The 24,066-nt window shown below is 38.3% G+C and overlaps 3 protein-coding genes across 3 annotated transcripts in view; 2 read left to right on the top strand and 1 right to left on the bottom strand.

Annotated features, from left to right (window-relative positions):
* The first annotated feature begins 348 nt into the window (after nucleotides 1-348).
* Nucleotides 349-6,462, top strand: guca1a (guanylate cyclase activator 1A). The gene is made up of 4 exons (XM_053508683.1): nucleotides 349-613; nucleotides 3,046-3,195; nucleotides 4,678-4,771; nucleotides 6,083-6,462. The coding sequence occupies exons 1-4, from the start codon at nucleotides 416-418 to the stop codon at nucleotides 6,208-6,210; spliced, it is 570 nt and encodes a 189-aa protein (XP_053364658.1). The 5' UTR covers nucleotides 349-415; the 3' UTR covers nucleotides 6,211-6,462.
* A 4,276-nt stretch (nucleotides 6,463-10,738) lies between these two features.
* Nucleotides 10,739-16,882, bottom strand: orc5 (origin recognition complex, subunit 5). Its single transcript, XM_053508738.1, has 15 exons — nucleotides 16,794-16,882; nucleotides 16,232-16,356; nucleotides 16,045-16,137; nucleotides 15,766-15,951; nucleotides 15,561-15,635; nucleotides 15,240-15,351; nucleotides 14,990-15,120; nucleotides 14,279-14,327; nucleotides 13,703-13,793; nucleotides 13,494-13,549; nucleotides 12,719-12,831; nucleotides 12,286-12,333; nucleotides 11,636-11,746; nucleotides 11,227-11,339; nucleotides 10,739-11,121 (listed from the first exon to the last, which is right to left on the bottom strand). Exons 2-15 carry the CDS (start codon nucleotides 16,346-16,348, stop codon nucleotides 11,076-11,078), a joined length of 1,341 nt encoding a protein of 446 aa, XP_053364713.1. The 5' UTR covers nucleotides 16,349-16,356; nucleotides 16,794-16,882; the 3' UTR covers nucleotides 10,739-11,075.
* A 1,060-nt stretch (nucleotides 16,883-17,942) lies between these two features.
* The window catches only part of lhfpl3 (LHFPL tetraspan subfamily member 3), a 28,771-nt gene continuing 22,647 nt past the window's right edge, over nucleotides 17,943-24,066 (top strand). The window contains exon 1 of the mRNA XM_053508773.1: nucleotides 17,943-18,403. Within this exon, the coding sequence (XP_053364748.1) occupies nucleotides 18,001-18,403 (403 nt within the window). The 5' untranslated portion in view covers nucleotides 17,943-18,000. The remainder of the gene's footprint in view (nucleotides 18,404-24,066) is intronic.

Here is a 24,066-nt window from a genome sequence, read left to right on the forward strand (position 1 = left end):
TGCCGGAGTTCTGACATGCCATGGTTTTTTCTCTTGTTTATCATAAAAGAGAGAAAAAGAGTGGAAGAAAAGGGAACAACAAAAGCAGGAATTTGTTTAAATAAATTTTATTGAAACTATATGTTCTTACAGCAAATGATGCAGCAATATTTATGTCATTGCCGACCGTGAATATCACACACTCACACACACGTGAGCTGGAGAAAATCCGTCGCCGCCTTATATCTATATTTTGCTCTGGATTAGATGCGTTTATCATCCCCGGGTTGATCCGAGACGCTTACAAAAGCCACATGGAGCTCCTGCATCTTCTCCAAGCTCCTGAGTCGTGAGTCTGTGAGACGCGAAGATCTCCCCGGGATCTCGCCTGCACAGAGGACCGATTTGGGCTTCTGATAAAGAGACGGTCTTAGACATGGGGAACTCCACAGGATGCACCGTGGACGATCTACAGGCTGTCGAGATGCACCTCTGGTACAAGAAATTCATGACCGAGTGTCCTTCAGGTCAGTTAACGCTCCACGAGTTCAAGCAGTTCTTTGGACTCCGAGGTCTCGATCCAGAGGCCAACGCTTACATCGAACAAATGTTTCGCACCTTTGATATGAACAAGGTGAGTCAAAGACAAGAGGATACAACAAAAAATGAAATGTGAATGGACTAAAGGGGTTCCTCAGGGGTACTAGAGCAACAAAAAGATTTATCTTAATGCATGATTGTACTAAATATGTGACAGTCATTTTTTTACATACTGAAAGTGTTCATCATATTGTTATCCTTATAAATATAAAAACTGCAGCGATGCAACCTGAATTTTCATATCTAAGCAAATTTGTGAACAGCAGCCATGTACTTCATCAAGAAAGTATCTCAAACAAAGTGAATATTTCTTTAATAGTGCAGTGTAAAACCAAATATGACTGCATTTAATTTTTTTTTTAATCATTATTTATTTGAGAAAATGATGTGCAAGGGATCTTATAAACCCTGGGAACAGGCGTTTTGGAAAAGAGGTACCTGACCCATAAATATTCTAAAAATAGGATTTTGAGGTTTGTTTTTTTATTTTTTATTTTTTGCTCTTCTTGTAAACAAATTCACCCTGGCCATAACTCAGGAACAGCGCATGATAATGGAACAAACTTGATATCAAAATGTAGATTATTTAACCAATGCCTGAAAATATGCAGAACACAAATCCCCCAAAATGCAAGTTCATACATCAGGTGATTGATGTGATGGATGCCTGGAAACAGAGACCTGAGAATAGAGAATCCCTGGGCAAGAAGAACCATGGGAATGTACAGCCCTGGTAATACAAAAAAACTGGAAGAATAGAGGTCTGGCAATATAGGGCCATGGGAAATAGGAACCTCTGTAAAGGCAAGATTCTTGGGAATTGGGGGAGATTTGGTAAAAAGAACCTTTAACATACTGGCCCATAGGAATATAGGAATCCTTTCTTTATTATAGCGGGGTTTTCCAGGTCCTGGTATTTACAGTGTTCCCATATTGCCAGGTTAATTAAATTCCCAGGGCCTGTACACTGAGAACAACTATAGAAACTCTAGGAATATTGGACTCATGAGGAAAATGAACTCTATGAGTATAGGGCTGCTGAGGGAGCAACTCTAGAAAAAAAAAAACTGGGACAATAGGACATTGTGAATGTGAAACACTGAATACTAGACCCATAGACAATGCACTAGAAAAATATAGGAGACCTAGGAATATATAGTGGAAACCCTGGGAATACTAAGCCCCTAAAAATGTATGTAACCTGCTAATATAGAAATATTGGGAAAATTATGGTAAGAGAGGAACTCTGGGTAAGTATGGTTTGGGAAGTGGACCATGATGGATAAAGGCACAGGAATATAGCACTCTTGGTTAAACAGGACTCAGGAACACGGACACTCATGGCGTAAAGTGTTGACCGAATGAAAAGAAGCTGTCGGAATAATTAGGGTTGGATTGAAGCTCTATTCTCTGCATATTCGATGATTATGATGCTACATTGTCAGATTTGATTACACTGAGTCATACTAACACAGAGCTTATAAGATTACCTTCAGGATAAAGACACACAAACCTGATGAGACATTTATAAATAGGTCATGTTCAATTAGATCCGACTGTTATTGACCTGCTGCAGGTCACATGAGCATCTGAATTATTACAGAAGATCATTTAATCTGCATGCTTTCTCATATAACAAACATATGTGTGTCAGCAAGAACAGTTAGCTGTGTCTACCAGATTTCACATGGCTTTACACCTAAAATGAAAGGATAAAATAAATGCCTCACTGCTATAGTTATAAAATATTTTCAATACAGGGCCACGATTTAGTGTGTTGTGAGGTTTTAATACAGAAATTACACACATTAGTTTTCAGACCTTAGAAACAACTACAGATGTACGTACTATTTAGATGTTTGTCTAAAACAGAGACAAATCTTGGTTACTGTGGTGTCTAACCTTACACATTTTCTAGTGTTATATGAGCTGAAATTACACTTAAACTCACTGTAGAATGTTATTCGAGGACAAAATGTTACTAACTGAATAATCACCCTGTTAATTACCTAATGATATTGTCTCTTTTGATTTAATAAATATGAAAATTAAAATAAAGGGTAAATTTAACTAGGAAAGAATAAAATAAAATAATATAATAATAAAAGTTAAAAATAAAATAACTGTACAACAAAAATACACAATATAGAAAATATATGAAGACCATATGAAGAAATATAGAACAATAAGAGCAGCTGTACGAGTAGGTATATATTTATGTAATTTTGTGTGGAATGGAGTTAGAATAAATGGTAATAAAAGAATGAGACATTTATAAATAGGTGTTGTAAAATCCAGGGTTGTGCAATCCACATATTTAAAGTGTCTTGTGCAGTGCAAATATGCTTAAAAGTGATTTATTTAAAGTGACTTGTGATAGAGTGATTTAATGACCACGAAGTGTAGTTGTGCAGTGGCCACTAGTGTAAACAAACCAGAATCATTACAAATGCTTTTCCTTTGCAGGATGGATATATAGACTTCATGGAGTATGTAGCGGCACTTAGCCTCGTAATGAGAGGAAAAATGGAGCACAAACTGCGCTGGTACTTTAGACTTTATGATGTGGATGGCAACGGATGCATAGACCGACATGAACTGCTCAACATCATAAAGGTAAAAATATAGCATACATCTGGAAATATAGGACCAGTGAAAAAATAGACACTTTTGGAATATAGAAACCCTAAAATGGAAACTCTTTGACTGCAGAAATTCTGGCAACATGGTAAGACCTCTAGGAAGAGAAGGCAAGTGGGAAAATAGGGATGCTAGAAACCTTAGAGAAATATGAACTATGGGAATATAGAAACTCTTGGAAAATTATAACTCTGGGAAATCATAAGGTATTGAAAATAACAAGTTTAGGAATGCATAAAAGCTGAGGAAATTGGATATCAAAGAGAATAGAAACCCTGCATTTACAGGAAGTATAGAAACCCTGAGACAACTATGAACTATGGAAATATAGGGATAGGGATATAGTACTTTGGGAAGATAGGACCCCTCGGAATACACAGTAGAAACCGTGGGAATTTAGGACTTCTGGGAATACAGTGCTGCGAGAATATGATAAAAAAAAAAAGTATATAAATTTTGAAAACCTGTTACAATAGTGTCCTGGAAAAGTAGGACCTACAGGTACAGGAAGCCTGAATATAAGCAGCAGCCACATAGACACAAGCTACTCAGTATCATCTTAAAACTGATAAGAACTGACGACACGACAACTTTAACATAAACTGTAATGCTTGCTTACTTAGCTTTTATAGCTTGCTGTTTGATGGCTAAACACTTATTGTTTTTCATGTCTTATAAATATGTCTAGACAACCTTTAAATAATGTTTATTGCATAGCATGTCAGCCTGTTTATACTATCTTGTAAAGACTGACACATGATGCTTTTTATTGATGAGGTTCAATGTTTATAACTGTGTTATCATGGCTGTAAATCATAATAAAGGTTTACCACTTTTTTATCTCATGTCAACTTGCGAATCTTTCTATAAGCTGCTCAGATATACTCTGTATTCTCAAAGCGCAGACATATAAATAATCTCGACAGAGTTATCGACCTGCTTTGGGTCATGTGTGGATTTAACTCCAGCTTCAGAATGTTAGCATGTCCTCTACTGTCAACTCCTAAGAGATTAATAATAATAATAATAATTATTATTATTATTTTATAGTGTATATAAAACTTCTAGTAAAATATTTCCATAAAGATCAAATAACAAAAAATTACATATATAGTTTTAAAAAAAAAGTAAATAATTTTTGCTTAGTAAAAATGTATAAATAAATATCTTTATGATAATTGACATTATTGAATTTATTTATTTATTTATTTATAAAGGCTTACAATATGAAAATTCTGATTATAAGATTAGGGATTATGGTGGGAGACGAGATTATAGACTTTTAGATTAGAATTAGGATTATGTTTCATTGAAAGGTTAAGGTCATGATTTGTGTCAGTTTTTAAACAAGTCTCTTAACAGAGGCTCAGGTATCATAACTATGCAGATACAGTATGTGTTTTTCAGTGTGTTTATGTTTATGCTTATTATATATTTGTATATATCTGTGTGTTTCAGGCAATCCGTGCCATTAACGGCAGTGAATCTCAAGATGTGAGCCCTGAAGAGTTCACCAACCGAGTGTTTGAGAGGATGGACGTGAACGGAGACGGTGAGTCGGCGAAACAAACATGTTATTCGTGATCCAATTACATGCTGAAATGTAAAGCCTATAAATAAGTTAAACTTCAGATCGCTATGAAACAGCATTTCCTTATAAAAAAAAAAAAACATTCAAAGAAAAACCTATAATCACCTAACTAATGTTTAAAGAACGCCTCAGCAGTGGCTTAATATCAGAAAGGGCTAAATGAGAACATGTTTAGAAGGCTAAGAACCTTAAGATATCTAAATAACCCTTTTTTTAATTCTTAAAGTTGCCTACAAAAGGCAGTTCCCCATCAGAAACGCTTCCATGTTTAAGAGGCTAAGAATGCATAATGATCCAAAGAGCCCTTTAAGGACCCTTGACGAACCATTACTTGAAGTTTATATAGCCAGATTTGGTTATGTAACCAAAATAGTCAGGTGTTAAACTTCTGATTTAGGCATTTGGCAGACGCTCTTATCCAGCCTTATATAAGCGCTTTGAAGATTCCATCATTAGATATATTCTTACACTAGTTTACAAGGTTACTAACTAGAAGTACCATCAGTCACAAATATATTTTATATGATCATTTTTATTTTTATTTGAGGGGGTTTAAGCCGAATACCTAAGAAACAGATAGCTCTTTGGTTGTTGTTTGAAGATTGCCACTGACTCAGCTGTAAGAGAAAGTTCATTTCACCACCTAGAAACCAGAACAGAAAATAGTCCAGATGCATGTGTTCCTCAATCCCAGAGAGATGGTGGGACCAGTCGAACAGTGCTGGAGGATCGGAGGGAACGTGGTGCGGTGCAGTGGTGTGATAAGTGCTTTAGGGTATGTGAGTGCTGGGCCATTTTTAGTTTTGTAGGCAAGCATCAGTGTTTCGAATTTAATGCGGGCAGCCACAGGAAGCCAGTAGGGGAAGTAAAGCAATATTGTGTACAAATTCCAAGTAATAAGTACATCATTTTAAAAGAAACAGTTGTTGGCCTCATAGAAGAGTTTTTCTAGAAACCCTGTCTGTTAAAATAATGTTTTATAGCTTTCAGTGGGTCTTTAATTCTTTATTTAGTCAATTAAGCTTCTGCTTGGACCCTTCCTGATTGGACAACAGTGAATGTTTCTACATAAAACCTTTAAACATTTCCCACCCAAGAACAACCAAAGAACCCTTAGAGGGTCGTGTGATAAGATGGTAAAATAAAAGTTAATGGTTTTATTTCATCCTTAATAGATCACATATTACATTTTATTCATTATCAGTACTTTAGATTCGATCATCGGCTCAAATAATTCCTGTTTACATCCAAAAAATTTTATGTCCTGATCAGGTGAGCTGTCGCTAGAGGAGTTTGTAGAAGGTGCGCGGCGGGATGAAGAGTTCATGGAGGTGATGATGAAGAGTTTGGACCTCAGTCACATTGTGGCCATGATCCACAACCGCAGAAACAGCATGTAAACACTAGAATCTTACCAAAATGTATGAAAAAAAGCTCATTTTTCAACATCATAGACGGTCTGCGCTTCAGTACTGTTTTTAACATACTCCTGTCACACACCGTCAGTCAAGATCCCTTAATACTTTTTAAAGTTTTCCTGACACAGTTTTCTTTTTAATGCATGGTCTAATAGCATTACCTGCTAAATAGCAAGTCTTTAATTTATTTAGTGTTTACACATGGTCACTGGTTTTATCAGCAGAAAATTAACAATGCACTTCCTCGTCATATACAGTAAAGAAGTGCACAAATTGTAGCACAGTGTAGTTGTAAGTCTTATTACAACAAAATCCTACCTATGCAGTGTCCTAATCAGTGTTTGAGGACGTTACCTTTTAAAGTAACTAATTACATTACAAAATTACCATCTTTAAAAAGTCATCAGTTACATTACAGCGTTACTTTCTGATAAAAGTAACTAGTTCGAGTACTTTTCTTTTGCAGAAAATGAAAACTCCTTTGTGATTCCTCATGAATGTTGTTTTAGTCAAGACCCTTATAATTATTCTATCATCTCACCTACTAATACCCCTATCTCATCTACTAATACCCCTATCTCATCTACTAATACCCCATCTCACCTACTAATACCCCCATCTCACCTACTAATACCCCTATCTCACCTACTAATACCCCTATCTCACCTACTAATACCCCATCTCACCTACTAATACCCCTATCTCACCTACTAATACCCCCATCTCACCTACTAATACCCCCATCTCACCTACTAAAACCCCCATCTCACCTACTAATACCCCCATCTCACCTACAAATACCCCTATCTCACCTACTAATACCCCATCTCACCTACTAATACCCCCATCTCACCTACTAATACCCCCATCTCACCTACAAATACCCCTATCTCACCTACTAATCCCCCATCTCACCTACTAATACCCCCATCTCACCTACTAATACCCCCATCTCACCTACTAATACCCCTATCTCACCTACTAATACCCCTATCTCACCTACACGGTTTCTCGCGGTGACTGTAAATACAGTTCATCATAATTCACTGCGAGTTTTGGTGCTGTAATTAGGTCTCCATCTTTCCGGGTGTCGGTTCTCACATAGTCAAACCACATAGGTGAGATAGCTAACAATTTGCTAGAATAATTATAGGTTTAGCGTCACAATGTTTCTTTAAGTAATTAAACAACAAATCTGAGTGTCTGTGAAGATGCTCAGTCTTCTAGGTTAGGTTATCTGGAAGTTAAGTCATGTCGTCCTTCTAGTTAAGTAGAAACGTTCCACTACCTCCCTTCTCCCAAACAGCTTGTTACATAAACAACGGAGAGAGTGAGAATAGGAGGGAGGGTTGTTAGAGAGTAGAAGGGAGAGAGCTGTTAAGAAGATAGAGAGAGATTAGGGAGAGTCGTTAAGGTGTAACGGCCAGAAAAAGTACGAAGGGTCCTTAATGAATGATGAAAGGACAGCATGAAAAATAGGAGACAGGTTGTGTCGAAGACCTCCACCTCTGTTGAGAAGGATCACCCCCTTCCCCAGCACAAACATGGCTACTTTCAACCATCGAACCATTTATCTCCTCTGTCCAAAATTCACTCATTTTTATCCTGAAAAGTGTGTCCTTCATAATTTCATAATTTTCCCCCATAATGTCTTTTATTTACCAAATTTGAGGTAAACAATTATATGTTTGATATGTTTGTCCTATTTTCATTTAGCGTGTCCGCAGCATTTATCATAGCCATAAAAACAGTTTGCATATTGCTAGGACGATCATAATTTTACCCTCACAATGTTGCTTATTTGTAAATTCTTAATATTTCTGATGAAAATGTTTTTACTAATGATTATATTCCTGATAGTTTGGTCTTGGGTCTAGTGACTTAGCAGCTGCACACTAACTACTTACGACCTCATTCATTGTCTATACCGCTTTATCCTGTATTCAGGGTTTTTATTTCTATTCTCGCTGCCTTTTGCTATCTGTATAAAAGACTTTGTATAAATGGTTTCATTCCAGTATGCTTAAGCTCTGTGTGTGCTCTATATTGTTAAAGGTTAAGCAGTTAAATGGTGAACGTACACCATCTGTTCATTCTTCCCCTTTAAAAACAGTACTGGAACGAAGCACCTATAACAATCACTGCGCTCTGAACTTGTATTTTATATGTACATACTGTATATATATTTGCTGATCTATATGATTGCTGTTATTTCTTTTATGGGGTAGAACTTCATATTTGAGAGTAAACTCAAGACCAGCAGGTTTACTTTGTAATGATGTGAAGTGAATACATGCTAGAAAACTTTCCTGGAGAGCTGAAGGCTAGCACAGTCTGTTTATTTCCTATTTCTGTTCAAAAACACATTTTTTTGAGCCTTTACTCCAAAAATGTATTTACAGGCCTGCTATGAATAGGCAGTCATATTTGTTTATCCCCCCCCCCCCCCCCAATAAAGGACTCAAAAGCAGCACGTGAATGTAGAGTGTTTAGAGTTTCATAAACATTTCTATAACTCTCCAATTATCAATTGAAGGCCCACAACCTTAAAATTCTTAATTATAAATTAAAATATAAATAGCACATTAATGTTGTGAGAGAAAATTAGCTAGTTAGATTTGACAAATGATTCTTCGATTAACACTAGACCAGCCGTGCCGAAACTTAACAATCTTAACAAATACTTAATCGGGAATCTTAAATAAGAATTTTAAATTTAATGACAAAATTGAAAATGAAAAGCTTTTTATTTATTTGTTATAAATTACCTCTATCAGCTCACCTGCAGTACTCTTTCCAACCACTAGGGATTTGGAACATGGGAAACCTTTTAGCTAGTGATTTGTTTTTACACACCGAACGGCCGATCTCTAACATGTGTATCTGATGTCCGAGCAGGGAAATCCTGACTGTGCTAGAATTCCGATGTCCAGTTTTCTTTATGCACGCTGTTCATTAATGGATGCAATTATAATATATTTCATTAGATTAATAAAAACATTGAGTTTAGTGAAGTGACGCTAGCTCTAAAGCATTCTGTGCCTTGTGTAGCAGAAATACAGAACTCATGTTGCTTGTGCTTTTTTATTTATACAGTACAATAAAAAGAGAAACTTTGAAACCTACATTGTCCAGTTGCTCAGATGTACCATCTGATGGGATGCACAAAAGTATTGGCACCCCTCTACGAATGTACCTCAGCCCACTGTTGAGCTGAAAATCGTAAAAGCTCATCAGGAGTAAATGTGGTGAAGTTGAAACTCAGTGTATTTGCTCATGGATGATGATAATAATAGAACGTGACACAAGATGAGTCAGTTTCCAAATTCTTTTAGATTTTTCTTCTGTTTCTATAGCAACCATGATTTGCATAGAGATGCAGGAATGAAGGAAACACGGTTCACGAAAGCAGTATTGTCTCTTTAAACTAAACAAATACCAGTGTTGACAATGAGCACTTTCACCCTGACTTCCCTTCCTCTTTATCAGCTCTGTTCACTTTCCTTTAAAAAAAATCATAGACTTATGATGTCCAGGGTGACATCAGACCCTCTTCTTATATTCATGATGTTTTGATCCGTTGTGAATTAACATGCAGTACAAACATCTGGATTCCGCTGGATATTTCTGGAAGGAGTGTGTTTGTTAATAATTAAACAGATGAAAACTGTGAGCTGCATGCGTTTATAGATGCGGGTTATAAAGACTCTATATATAGATGCTGATGCTGGTGTAGGATTATTCTCGCTGGATTTTCTGACTCATGCAGCTTAAAGCTTGCTTTTTGTTCATTTTTCAACTTTGCTGAAAATGAATGAGATTAGAAGATAACGAAATGAAAATCTGATTTAGAGGAGCGACAGCTCCGCTCAGCAGGAATATTTATCACCTATGCAGAACTGCATTTCACACCGTTTCCTAAAATAAATAACAGACCTCCTGCTGCCGAAAAAACTGCTGCTGTATTAGTTTTTTTTAAACATCTTACTCTGCCAACTCACAAATTATACGAGTCTGTGAGGAGCGGTGATTTAATTCATTTAATTTGCAACGACATGCTTCAAAAGGTAAAACTAAATAAGAGACTAAAGATATATTTACAGACATATGAGTCTAAAATAATGTTACATTGATTTAAGCAACAACATTAGAAAAAACACTTTTAATATGAGGGATGTTCAAGTCAGAGCAGGACTTTGATTGTGTAGAATAACAGAACACACTTATGAAAGTAAAAACTTAAAAAAAAAACTGGTGACAAGACACTGTATTCATTTATTTTCAAGGATCAGGCATTCAACTTGCTGAATGTTTGCGGTAATGACTGCAGTGAGCTCCGAGCCACCTCGGCCGGGATCGACATTCTCAGACGTACAGATTTCTACTGCGGCTAATAACGAATTTAGCCTAGACTAGTAAAAATTCAGCAAAATTTATTCATTCAGCAAAAGTCTTACAATTAAATTTTTACTATAGTAATTAAAACTACAAAATAAAAAAAACACTAAGATGTGAAATACATTTTATTTATTTATTCATTACACATTATAGCACTTACAGCTCCCCAGACAGTGTAAAGTCTGACTTTACTTAGTCACTACATAGTAGTGAGCACTGGATTGTAGGCCACGCCCACGTCTGTATCTAAATCCAGAAACAAAGTGACACATAACCTGCGCTCCCCTGACAAAAACAACATGGTTCCTTCCAACTGAAGTGTGTAAATCGAGAGCAACACGATCCCACACACAGTTCTGGATTCAGCCAATCACAGCACAGAGCTATAGTCCAAGCCCCGCCCAACTCCCCACAGTGTTCCAGAGCGTCCAATCAGGAAGGGGCTTTCTTCACAGGAAGTCATACAGGTACCTCACAATGTCGAAGCTGACCGTTCTGAGAAAAGAAACAACATGAAATCAATCAACTGCTCGAGAAACCCACGTTCTGGAAAACTAATCAACACATCGGCGATTTAATCAATTTATCAAACACACACACCTGGAGATGGCAAGGATGAAGTCGAAGGAGACGGCACACTTGTACTTGGGGGAGTCGAGCTGGTCGCTGTGTCCCACCTGAGTGAGGAGCTGCAGCGTTACCAGAGAGGAGATCTAAACGGAGAGGGATGAGACAAAACCACGTCAGGGGTGTGAATACTTATGCCCTCGTGCAATATGTAAATAATTTCTAAATATGCTGTATAACATCTTGTTCTCTCTCTATCCCTAATGAGATATAGAAAGTTCTAGATCATATAATCGTCCTAGACCCTGATATCTCACCGAGAGAAGTTAATAACACTGCCCCTCCCCCCTACTGACTACCCTATGACCCTGTCAGGTTCAGTCCAGTGAGGATTAATACCACAGCCGTGTGGCGTGCGGTGTGTGTAAACATGAATGATGACCTGAGAGAAGACGCTGGCTGTCGGAGCCACTCGGCTGTCCACCACACTGTAGAAGATCGCCAGTAACCTGTCCAGAGGAAACGGCTTCGGCCCCAACAGGTGGTTACTAGTCTGAGATAGAGAGAGACAGAGAGGAGGAGACAGGGACAGACAAAAAACAAAGAGGCAAAAAAAATGTAGAGAAAGATGGGGAGCGAGAGACAGATCAATTAAAAGAAAGACGAAGAAAGTAAGAACGAGACAGACGGGACAGGCAGAGTATGAGAGAGAAACAGCAATGAAAAGAAAGACAGACAATAGGACAAAGAGAGAGACAGAAAAAGCATAATGAAGAGAGAGGGGACAGGCAGAGTGAGAGACAAAAACAAAGAGAGCGAGACAAAACAAGAGAGAAATAAACAGATGAAAAGAACAAAAGTGACAGAGACAGGGAGATAAAAACACAAAGCAAAGGACAGTAATAAGAAAAAAAAAACAGACAGGCAGAGTGAGAGACAAAAACACAGTAAAAGAAACAGAGAGAAAAAGGGGAATCAATGAAAAGGACGACAAAGAGATATAAAGAGAGAGAGTTATAGACTGACTGATAGAGACCTGAATAGTTTCTGTAACAGTGTTTGTTTCCTTTATGTATTAAATAAGTCACTCACTTTCTCGTGTTTCTTCAGGAAGTTGGTTTTCTTCATTTTTCCATGATGCTGTTCATAAAGAAACGGATTAAATGGGAATGAACATCACAAACTAACCCATAAAAAAACACCCCTCCTGACACCGCTTCACCTAGTGTATGACCTAATGCCACTACACACTGCGCACTATATAGTGCACTACACGGGCGTGTAAACGGAAACACGCTTCAGTTACAGCCGTCACACACTCGGTGTAAAGAGGAAACAATGAACGTTTTAAACTTCAGACAACTCATTGTTTATTCAATGTAGGATGGAAGCTTTACCAAGGGCGCCAATAATTTCAGCAGAATGTTTTCTATGCCCTTTAAAGCTTACGTCTGTGTGATAATGGACATGTCCACACCTCCACAGCTAAAGAACATGATAAACCTGAGCCGTTGGTGAATCTGACCTTGAGGAAGAAGCGCCGGTCCGTCCTGGCGGGGTTGTACGACGCCAGATACGCCGCAATCAGCAGGAATTTGGAGTAATAGGGCAATTCTACATGAGCGTGAGCTGATAAACCTACACACACACACACACACACACACACACAGGAAGATTTGGTTTTGTAACTGTTTGAGAAAAACGGCTTTAATTTTGGTTCATGTGAGGTGTGTGTGTGTGTGTACTCCAAAGCATATGGTCATGTGACGCAAGGAGAGACTTAAAATCCCACTTGTTTCTGGATGATTTTAGGTTTCTTAAATGCATTGATATGAGAAAAGGTTTTGTGACAAACCAAACAGTTTTTTAGGAATCAGCAGATTAATTTATGAATTATGAACAGTTTTATTTTGTTTGTTTCCTTGTTTTGTTGGGGTGTGTGCAAAATTATCAGATCATTTTCAACCTTAAATCATTTATACCTTTAAACTTTTAATAAAATAATTAACTTTTTAAGTTTTGTTTTATTCTTGCAGTAAACCAAAATCTGTTTTGTTTGTGCCCTTTTGCCCAGCTCTTTATGTTTAAAAAAAAAAAAAAAAAACATTAATAGGTATGAACTAAAGTTAAAAGAATAGTTTGAACAAGGTCTGGATTTGTCACCCTACAGTATCTCACCTGATTTCCAGGGAAATGAGATAAAATGTGACTTTAATATCACTGAACTCTCATAGTGTTGAAATGAGCGAGTGTTCATCACTTCACAGGGCTACAACATCTGCTCTCCTCTCTCTCTTTACCTCTGAGAGCTGTGGCTTCCTTCTCATCCATCTGCTGCTGCTCCTCCCACTGAACACTGAGAAACACACACACACACACACACACACACACACACACACACACACACACACACACACACACACACAGAGTGAGTCTCCTAGGTGGTTTTAAAGTGTGTACACACACACACACACACTAATGCTGCATGGTGCTGTAGTCGTTGTCTCACCTGGACACCTCCCTCAGGTACACACTCTGCATGGCCTTCTTCAAGTGAGGCTCGATGTTCCTCCACAGCTTGTGTGTGTCGCTCTCTCTGGCTTTAAAAGAAGGAATTATAACAGATCAAACACACCTGACGTGTCAACGTTAATCACAGAGACATCAACACTCACTAACGGCTTTCATGAGCAGAGCAGATTAACACAGCTCCAGTTCTGCACTTAAGCAGAACTCAAACTCAAATACACAACAAAAATTTTACTTAAATTAGTTAATTACTGATTTCTATACTTTTACGCACTGGGCTCTTAACAAGTGATAAACTTGTATAAAATCATGGTATGAATGACATCGCCGTGGCAGACCGTATGTGCTATAACTGACGGTAACTTCTTATATCTGTGTTTTATAATAAATAAATATAACCATAACCTTTATATCAACTATTATATACAATGTTATACAAATACTGCACTCTTATTACACACACACACACTCACTTATAACTGCTTTGTTGACCTTAACAATAAATACTGGAGAACATGTTACTCATAACAAATGTTTATAGAGTTTATGTTTCTACCTTCCCCTTTTTCCAGCGGCTCACAGAACTTTGAGAAATTCAATGCAGCCTGTTACAGAGACAAAAACAGTCACAGAATAAATAAATAAACAAATACAAAAACAACAAATCAGTTGAGCACATATAAATGACCAAACACACACAAATACGTAAAAGTATTCAATAAGTAAAATGAAAAAATAATAATAATAATAAATTCAGCCCAGATAACAATATGCTTAAATATTACATAAATAAATTTACTTGTTATAAAAAAATATTAATATTAGTTTTTAGACTAGCAAAAAAAAAAATCCAACATATACGAGAATGATAAATAAACAATAGAATAATTTATTAAAAAAAACATGTAAGGTGGTAAAATATGTAAACAAATAAGAAAAAAAGTGATGCATTGAACATTTTGGATAATAACTAAATAAATAAGCTGGTAAATAACTAAAATAAACAGATGAGAAAATGCATTAATTAGAAAATAAATCAGTTAGTATATTAATGCATTTTTTTTAAATAAGCAAATCAATAGATAGACGTGTTAACCGTATACAAATAAGCAGTTAAGAAAATAAATAAACAGTAAATCAATTTACATACTTCTAATCCATTTTAAACCAGATTTTAAACTTAGAAACTATTTAATGCTTTTGGAAGTGTGTGTGTGTGTGTGTGTGTGTGTGTGTGTGTGTGTGTGTGTGTGTGTGTGTGTTTTACCAGGTGCCGCAGCTCTCTCAGGTCTCTACACACTGAGTAGAAAACCCCGAGCAGAATGTTGATGTACGAGGCGTACAGCTCAGGTGTGTATGACGGGTGAGCGTCTCGAGACAGAATATGCAGGAGCTCCGCTGCGTGTCACACACACACACACACACACACACAAAGAGGGGTGATTAAAGTCACACTAATTACAGAGTAGAAATAAATAAATAAATAAATAAATAAAACAAATCTGTGTGGGTGTTACCTTTAGAGTAATCAGGGAAGTGCAGAAGCAAAGGTTCGAAACAGCCAGTGTTTGGGCGAAACTTCTCCCACACGATCTCACTGAGCAGGAACACTGTGACATTATCATCCACCTGAACACACACACGCACACACATAAATACCATTAGTTAAGATTAAACCTGATTTCTGGATTCTGATTGGTCGATTCAATTCATATACAATAATGCGCTCGTCTTACTCCGTTATGGTTTCTATAGTAACAGGATGATTGACAGATTGACACATGACCCAGGAGCGGCCAGCATGTCTGCAAGGACAGTAAGAGTGTGTGTGTGATTACCAGTTCCTGCAGTCGCAGCAGAGCGGGCAGCAGGTTGGCCTCCATGTCCCTGAGCAGTTCCGCCCTTTCCACCACCTACACACACACACACACACACACACACACTTTTACTTTTAGAAAGATCCAGAACCTGGAACGTTGTCAGTACCTGTATTGTAAAGAGGTGTTCAGAATGCCGCAGTAGTGTAGTGCAGCACACACTCACGATGTAGCGCGTGCGTTGTTCAGGATGTTGAACACACGCCTGTCTGTAAATCCTCACAAAGTCGGAGAGGGAAGGAGCGCGTGGGAGGAGAGACGCGGCTTCCGCCCCGAACAGGGCCGATAACACCTGCTCGAACATCAGGCCTGCGGATACACACTCCACACAGCTCACTGCAGCATGAGGGAGCTTCACACACACACACACACACACACAAACACACATACACGGTTAAGCTTTAACACTCCCATGATCAGGTGGAGCTGTGAGCTGGTCTCTTACCTGCAGCCGTGTGAGAAGTGTGAGGAGGACGTGACTCTTCCCTGAGGCTCGGTGTCCATAGATGAACACTGAGGGGTAGCTGTACTGATCCGGCTGATCAACACACACACACACAGTGATCTGTAACTGTATTATTATTATTATTAATAAGGGCTGTGTTTTATGTATGTGTGTGTGTGTGTTATACCTCTCCCATCAGCGTGAGCAGGGTTCCTGCTTGTGCTTCTCTACACGTCAGGTCTTCTGTTAAAGTCTGGAGTTTATCCTCAGGATATCCAGCACACTGCAGTGCTGCCCCGGCCATGGTCTCTACTACACACACACTTGTTTTAGGGTCAAATTTAATCTAATCTCCAAGTTTAATACGCTCTTATAGTATATTCAGTGTCAGTGACATCACTGTTTTTGTATTGTTTTTGTTTCATCTCATTGGAGAAAGTCTGCACAGTTAAAAAGCTTCAACAAGCATCAGATTATGTGCGTCAGGTGTGCGCGCATGCGCAGAAATCATAACGCCGGACCATCCTTCTAAAGACAATCACGTTTAAACCGGTTGTATCCAGTTTCCTAGCTAGCTGAGCGTCTCTGCTAAACCTACTTAACCGTTACTATAGCAACTAGCATTACGGTTTACTAAACACGTTTAACAACTAACATTAAAAATCACACTAATATAATGAAATATACGCTAATAACTTATTACTCCTTTGCTGAAGAAAATGAATAAAATGAATAAATAAAACACGTACTGTCTTTTGACGCGCAGCCACAGAACACATCACACAACGCGCACGAGAGAGATTCGCGCGCTCTCTCGTGTCATAACCCCCGACGTCACTTCCGGATCGTCAAGTCACTTCCGTAAGCGGAAAGTTATTATAACGGACAAAAAGGAAATCATTGACACATATACACGACAACAAACAAATAAAAACAAATATATACAAATACACAAATAAGCGCTATCCAGGAAGTGAGTGTTATGAATGAATGAAGCAGGCTTTATTAAACGAAAAAGATGTAAACTTTTGTGAAGTAAAACCTAATAAATTTGATACCATTAATACCATTTAATTTTTTTTTAGAAAATACTCAGTTCTAAGATTATAAGGTGAATATACTGTAGATATCTTAATTATTATCTATTTTTTAAAGAATTGCGCTTCAGTCCAGGCCGGTGTGTAATACCGTTTCTTACCACGAGAGGCGGTATTACACACCAGCCTGAGCTGAAGCGCAATATCACCTCTGACCAGGAGATGGCAGCAGTCTACCGGCGTTTACCTGTGTATGCTCTGCGCAGGTGAAGCGCGGATTCGGGTGTGTGTGTAGGGGGGTGGGGGGGTATATATATATATAATTATTTATATATTTCTGGGGAGGTCTTTATTCGTCTGATTTTCGTCAAAGGGGCGTTTTTTTCCCTTCGTTTCACATCCGAGCCATAAGACGCAGACGCAGTGTGTGTGTGTGTGTGTGTGTGATGCTATTAAAGGTGAGATGGACACAGGGTGCGGGATGCGCTCTCGGCTTGGGGATATGAAGATGATGATGATGATGATGATGATGGTCGCTGCTGCACGAGGCTCCACCGCGGCATCATGAGCACCGTGTCTGCGATTCATTCTCTGTAGCTGGAGTGAGGCGCTCAGTGTATCTCTGTGTGTGTGTGTGTGTGTGTGTGTGTGTGTGGTCTGTGTTGGAGGGAGTGAGGCGTTCGTTCATCAATGCGGCACGGGGGAGAAATGGAGCGCGAGAGGCTCTGAGCCGGAGTAATCACCGCTACCTGCTCGGGTCTCCACCTGTGTGACGTCACAGAGGCGCACCGCATGAATCACGCGCACTGACAGCTGACAGCTTTAGTAATTGAGGTATAGAGGAATAGAGATATCGATATACAGGGAGAGAGGTAGAGAGAGGTAGAGTGGGGGAGGTGAGCGCAGAAATCCCGCAGAGATGCTCCCCGCGTCGGAAGCCGCGAAGATCTACCAGACGAACTACGTGCGGAACTCCCGCGCCATCGGCGTGCTGTGGGCCATCTTCACCGTGCTGTTCGCCATCGTCAACGTGGTGTGCTTCATCCAGCCGTACTGGATCGGCGACGGCGCGGAGACCCCGCAGGTCGGATACTTCGGCCTCTTCCACTACTGCATCGGGAACGGCGTGGCGCGCGAGCTGGCCTGCCACGGCACGTTCTCCGACTTCAGCTCCATCCCGTCCGGAGCCTTCAAGGCCGCCGCCTTCTTCGTGGCCACCTCCATGGTGCTGGTGCTCGCCTGCATCGGCTGCTTCGCGCTCTTCTTCTTCTGCAGCACCGCCACCGTCTTCAAGATCTGCGGCTGGATGCAGCTCGCGGCAGGTCAGACACACACACACACACACACACACACACTCTCATCAGCACCGATTAAACCCGCGACATGTCATTATACAGATGTCATCATATGACTGAAGGGGGAAAAAAAAAACATCAGATGAAGATTCTACAATGTAACATTTTTGTAAACATTTTTTTCCGGTCCGGAAATGAGTCATGCTTTATATCTATATATAACAGGTTAAAGCTGCAGTATGTCGTTTATTTATTCATTTCTGAACAGTTCCAGATTATATAACTGCTGAGAAGATATGATATTAGTCTCGAACCCCTGTTTTCATTTTCCGGCCCGGAAATTCGTTATACGCTGATAACGTAGTCGCAACAAATTAAAGCTGCAGTATGCCGTTTATTCATTTCTATCCAAAGCGATACCTCGGTGTACAGACGCCCCACCTTGCACATTTTCGTCTTAAGAACTGAAATTTTGCAAGAAATTTGCCTTCTGCATACGAGCGAACGAACCGAGCCGACCCGAACCCCGGCTAAGTCGCGTCTACGTCCAGGAGCCGTTCAAAATGGAATGTCTGAGTCAGTTTTATCTGTTTGTTTTTTGCATTTTGTGTAAGTGTTAGTAAAGATACGCAATGCCAAGAGGAATCATAAATTAAAGTTAAGTGAGGTTTAATGTCTAGTTATTAGATATTTTACTTTATTTACATGTCTTTTCTAAATATTTTGGTTGTTTTTATTTGCAAAAATATGATTATAGTGTTGGAGGTTGGTAATATTGGTAATATCTGCATTTACATTATTTCTTATGGGAAAGTGCGATTCACAATACGTAATTACACCGTAAGAACTCGCCTCCGGAACGGATTAAATTTGTATGCCGAGGTACCGCCTATTCTGGACAAGAAAATCTGATCGATGAATTTACTGTGGAACGTATCCGTTTTAAACCCTGTTTAGATTTTCCAGTTTATAAGTTCGTCATATGTTCATAACATTAAAAAACAAATTAAAGCTGCAGTCTGTGATTTATTAATTTCTACATATTATTTATTTATTATTTTTAGGACTCTTTTTATTTTATTTTATTCTATCTTATTTTATTTTATGTTATTTATACATTTTTATTATTTATTACTTTTTACTTTCTACTGGATAACAACTGTAAGCAACTGTAACCAAGAATTAGCAATTTCCCTCCAGGATTAATAAAGTTCTTTGAATCTTGAAATTAGCATCTTGAATTATATGACTGACAAGAAAATATGATCCATGAACTTACAGAAGAAAATTTTTTTTATACCCCTGTTTACATTTTCCGGTCCAGAAATTATTCATATACATAAATAACATAATTCATGTTAAGGCTGCAGTATGTCATTTGTTTATTTTAAAATATTTCCTGATCTGATCTAATCATTTCACTAAAGAAAAAATATATTTAATGTAGTTACAATTGCTTTAGTATACATTGGATTTTATAAAGCCCTGTTTATATTTTTCCAGTCCAGAGATTGGGTTAAAGCAGCAATTATTTCCTTAATTTTTTATTTTTAAAGTCCAGCTTACATTTTTTTTCTTTTCCAGAATGTAGTCATATGTCACAACTGTTTAAAGCTGCAGTATGCACATTTAAAAAAAAAAAAAAAAGGATTTCCCAACCTATAACAACCACCGCAAAGGAAAAAATGTAGCTCAGGATGTGCAGTGGCAGTGTAACAAATCTCTGAAGATCAGCTTCTGTTAAAGCCACTGTTTATGTACATGGTTCTGGTCCAGATACAACTGGTTAAAGCTGCAGTATTCTTTTTTTTAAATGTTGTAATCATATGATGTAAAGAATGAAAAACAAAACTATTATAGCATACCACATATTAGCATATTTCTAGCTTATTTACATTTTTAAGATTCAGTAATGAATTGCTTGCTTATAACATCTTAACAGATTAAAGCTGCAGTATGCACATTTTTTCTTTTTCTTTTTTTTTTTTTTTTTAAAAAGTATATGAACCATCATGATGCTACAATGATAGCTTGTTTCCAACCTCTTGTTTGCATTATTCTGGTTCAGCAATCAGTCATATGATTATACTGTAGTATTAAATACCAGGCACACCATTTAGAACAGTGACACCTATTTAAAGCTGCAGTGTGTCATCCTCTTCCAGCCCTTGTAGACATTTTCTGGGACAGAAATCAGTTACAATTTGTTAAAAGCTGCATAAAAAATATTAAGACATAAAGAGTCAGGAATAAAGACTGTGATGTGTTTTATTGCCATGTAACACACTCTATACGCAGCTTTGAAGCGCATGTTTTACATTTTTCTGGTCCAGAAATGAATCACATGCTTGTAATATTGTCAGAACAGTTTAAAGCTGCAGTATGTCACTTTTTATATATTCACATCTGTAACAATCACATGACTTTTAATGGGGAAAAACTATGGTTTATGATGTCATCATAAAACAGCTCTTGCAAATAGCTTTCTTCCTTTTTTCTGTTCACAGTTTTCTGGTCCAGAAATTAAAGATGCAGTATGTTAAAAAAAATTTTTTTTTTTTTAAATATATACCAGTGGAAATTGTGATTTTCAGGAGAAACAGTCCGATCTAAGGGCCACATGAAGGATCTCAGGAGCTTCTTTTCTGTTTTCTGGAATAATCTCAGTCATCACTTTACTTTACACAGTGAATATACAGTGCTAATGTAGCTAGCAAGTAATGGAAGCGTTGTGCAGATTAGCATCATGCAGATTATCCAGACACTGTGTTTCAGTCACAGGTATTGAGAAGCCTGTTTGTTCTGCAGATGTTGATTTGATTAGCTGGAAAAACAGATATTAGAGCTTGGTAGAGTGTGTGTGTGTGTGTGTGTGTGTGTGTGTGTGTGTGTGTCTCCTACAGAGAAAAAATCCAATCAGCTTGAGTGTCTAATCTGCTTATGGACATCGAGCTGCTGTTCAAGATCAGAGCGTGCTAGTGTGACCTTTTCAATAAAACACACTTCCATTCAATCATCCAGCCGGTTGATGATGTCATCAAAAATCATATGTACAAAAGTTTGTGTCCCCTTGTTTTTTTTTTTCTTAACTGAGAAGAAGTCTCACCTGCACTTACGTTTTCAGATTTCAGAAAAAAAATGTATATTAATAAATCGTTAGAAGTGAAATGTGCCGAGATACAGCTTAGGTAAAAAGTTTGTGCACCCTATGAGTTTTTACATAGACAAAAAAATTAAATATGCTAAAAAAAAAATTCAATCTATAGGAACCAGTAACCATAGTTGAGTGCAAAAGTTACTACACCCCCTGTTGATTTTAAAAGGAACAAAAACACAAGCCACTTTTTGGAGTTGCTCTAACCCAATCCTCTAGCCATCACAATCTGGCTCTTGTCAAAGTCGTTCCTTACGCTTGCCCATTTTTCTGCTTCCAAAACATCAACTTCAGTAAAAAAACGATTCACTTGCTGCCTAATATATCCCACCCACTTCCAGGTTCCATTGGAATAAGTTATTTTAACTGTTTCCTCCATGTGAGAAGGGCTGGGTTATGATGTCTAGACCACTGTCTCAGAGCAAATCCAAAACTGCAGCTTTTGTGTGATGTTCCTGTTCTGCAGTGGTCAGGACATACCAAAAGTGCTCCAAGGAAGGAAAAATGGTGACCTGGTGTCATGGTCATGGGCGGCCAGGGGTCACTGATGCACTCAGGAAGGGAAGGCTGGACAGACTAGTCCGATTCAACAGAAGTGCCTATAGTGTAGATCAAATTGATGAAAAGGTTAATGCTGGTTTTGATGGAAAGGAGACAGAACACACAGTGCATCAGTGTTTTGGTAAAAAAGGGAGGACCAACTCAATATTAGGAGGGTGGTTATAATGTTATGGCTGATCGGTATAGGTCCGAAAATCAAACCTTGAACCACCTGAGCCAGTGATCCCAATGTTGAATTCCGATTAGTCAGCATGTGTTGATTTTTTTTTTATCCTCTTGAGACCTGAATGTCCTCATATAAGGACATGACATTTTCTCCCAACTACAACTAAAAAGTTGCAACTAAAAGTCCTCATATAAGGATTGGATTTAGACATACAGTATCTCTGTACAATCCTTCCTTATTTGAGGACTTTTAAAGGACGATGAATAAACTGTAATTCCTTTACCACTCTTCTTCCTGTTTGAAGACGCTGTTTAAGTTAATCGTTAGCAGGTGCTAATAAGTGAGGAGACATTGCAGCGGACACCGCAGTAGATTCTGGATCTCATGAGGATCAACTACGTGGTTTATATTGATGCCATCGGTAGGTTTATTGCCGCTATGCGTAAAGCCCGAGTTTGACTGCAGTGCTGGTCTCAAGCTCAGATAAAGAAAACATGAGGGTTGGAAGGGTATCTGGTGTAAAACCTGTCTCAGTTTGTGTGCAGATGGTCCACTGTGGCGACTCCTTGACAGGAGCAACCTAAAGACCACCTCCAACAACATATTGTTTCTATAACAACAGCTCATTCACACTGTTGTTCACTTCAAACACTCCACATAAACAGATCATAAAACATCATTCATATTTTTAAGCTTTCTGTCCGGAGAAGTGTGTTTATGCGTCATTAGTGGAAGGAGTCTCCAGTGTCAGAAGTAAAACTTGCAGTTTGTTGGTTTTATAAAAGTAGAGACTCAAAATATAACTCAAAATGGATCAAAAGTACAACATGACATGACAGCTGTGGTCTAGAAGGAATAAAACACACGGGGCTGCGCTGTTATATAAAAATAATCATAACCTGCATCATCACAGCTCCTCGCGGTTGATTAGTTTCCACTTACAGAAGTGCTTTATCCCTTACCTAATCTATAACTGATTCTCTATCTGAACAGAAAAGCTGTCTCTTTTTTTCCCTAAACATCTGCAGCTCCTGAAATGAACGCGGAGTCCTCCAGGTGCTCAGTTTAAGCCCTGACATGTTTTTAAATGACTGCTCTGTCAGTGTGTGTGTGTGTGTGTGTGTGTGTGTGTGTGTGCGTGTCATCTTAACACACAAGCCTGAAGCGTTTTCTGCAAAGCCGGCTGCTCTCTAGACATTTCATTTTTTCTTCTGAAAGGCAAAGAAAAAAAAAAAACCACACTGCTGCCATTTTCCTAATTCCCTCCAGGCTCCTGATGTGGACTGTAAATCTCTAAATGGAGACTCAGTGGGATCATGATGGGAAGAGTGTGAGTTCAAATGTCATATGGAACCGGATTTCTCAAATCCAATATCGATATCACAGAAGCTCGCTCAATAAATAGTGTGTGTGTGTTGGTTCATTATACAGTATATATGGGTCTTTATTGAGGATGCCAATAATTCTGGAGCTGACTGTAACTTTACCTCTAAATGTCACAATCTGATCCCCGGACCCTTTGTCTGTGAGTAATGAAGAACAATTTCACATAATACAATCGTGTGGTGCTGCAAGTTTATGTGAATGGCCAATACTTTAGTTTTTTTAAATCCCAAAAGAATTACGAAGAGTCGTTCATTTTCTCTGGCTGGATCCATATCCCTGAGAATATAGTGCCCTAGGTAGTGTGTAATGTCGTACCCTAGAGTGAGCACTTCAACACATAGGACGTAACGACTGTACCGCTGATGCATATTCTTAAAAAAATTAAGAATATACATCTGATATTAATCACACCATTCTCTCCAT

The sequence above is a fragment of the Clarias gariepinus genome, chromosome 12, assembly GCF_024256425.1.
Source record: "Clarias gariepinus isolate MV-2021 ecotype Netherlands chromosome 12, CGAR_prim_01v2, whole genome shotgun sequence".
NCBI lineage: Eukaryota > Metazoa > Chordata > Actinopteri > Siluriformes > Clariidae > Clarias > Clarias gariepinus.

Excerpts from the sequence above, each read along its gene's own strand:
- guca1a (XM_053508683.1), top strand. The coding sequence starts at position 416 with ATGGGGAACTCCACAGGATGCACCGTGGACGATCTACAGGCTGTCGAG. Across the intron at positions 3,196-4,677 it reads AACTGCTCAACATCATAAAG|GCAATCCGTGCCATTAACGG; the intron begins GTAAAAATATAG and ends TGTGTGTTTCAG. Across the intron at positions 4,772-6,082 it reads GATGGACGTGAACGGAGACG|GTGAGCTGTCGCTAGAGGAG; the intron begins GTGAGTCGGCGA and ends TGTCCTGATCAG.
- orc5 (XM_053508738.1), bottom strand. The coding sequence starts at position 16,348 with ATGGCCGGGGCAGCACTGCAGTGTGCTGGATATCCTGAGGATAAACTC. Across the intron at positions 12,334-12,718 it reads ACCGGCGCTTCTTCCTCAAG|CATCATGGAAAAATGAAGAA; the intron begins GTCAGATTCACC and ends CTTTATGAACAG. Across the intron at positions 11,340-11,635 it reads CAGCCAGCGTCTTCTCTCAG|ATCTCCTCTCTGGTAACGCT; the intron begins GTCATCATTCAT and ends CTCTCCGTTTAG.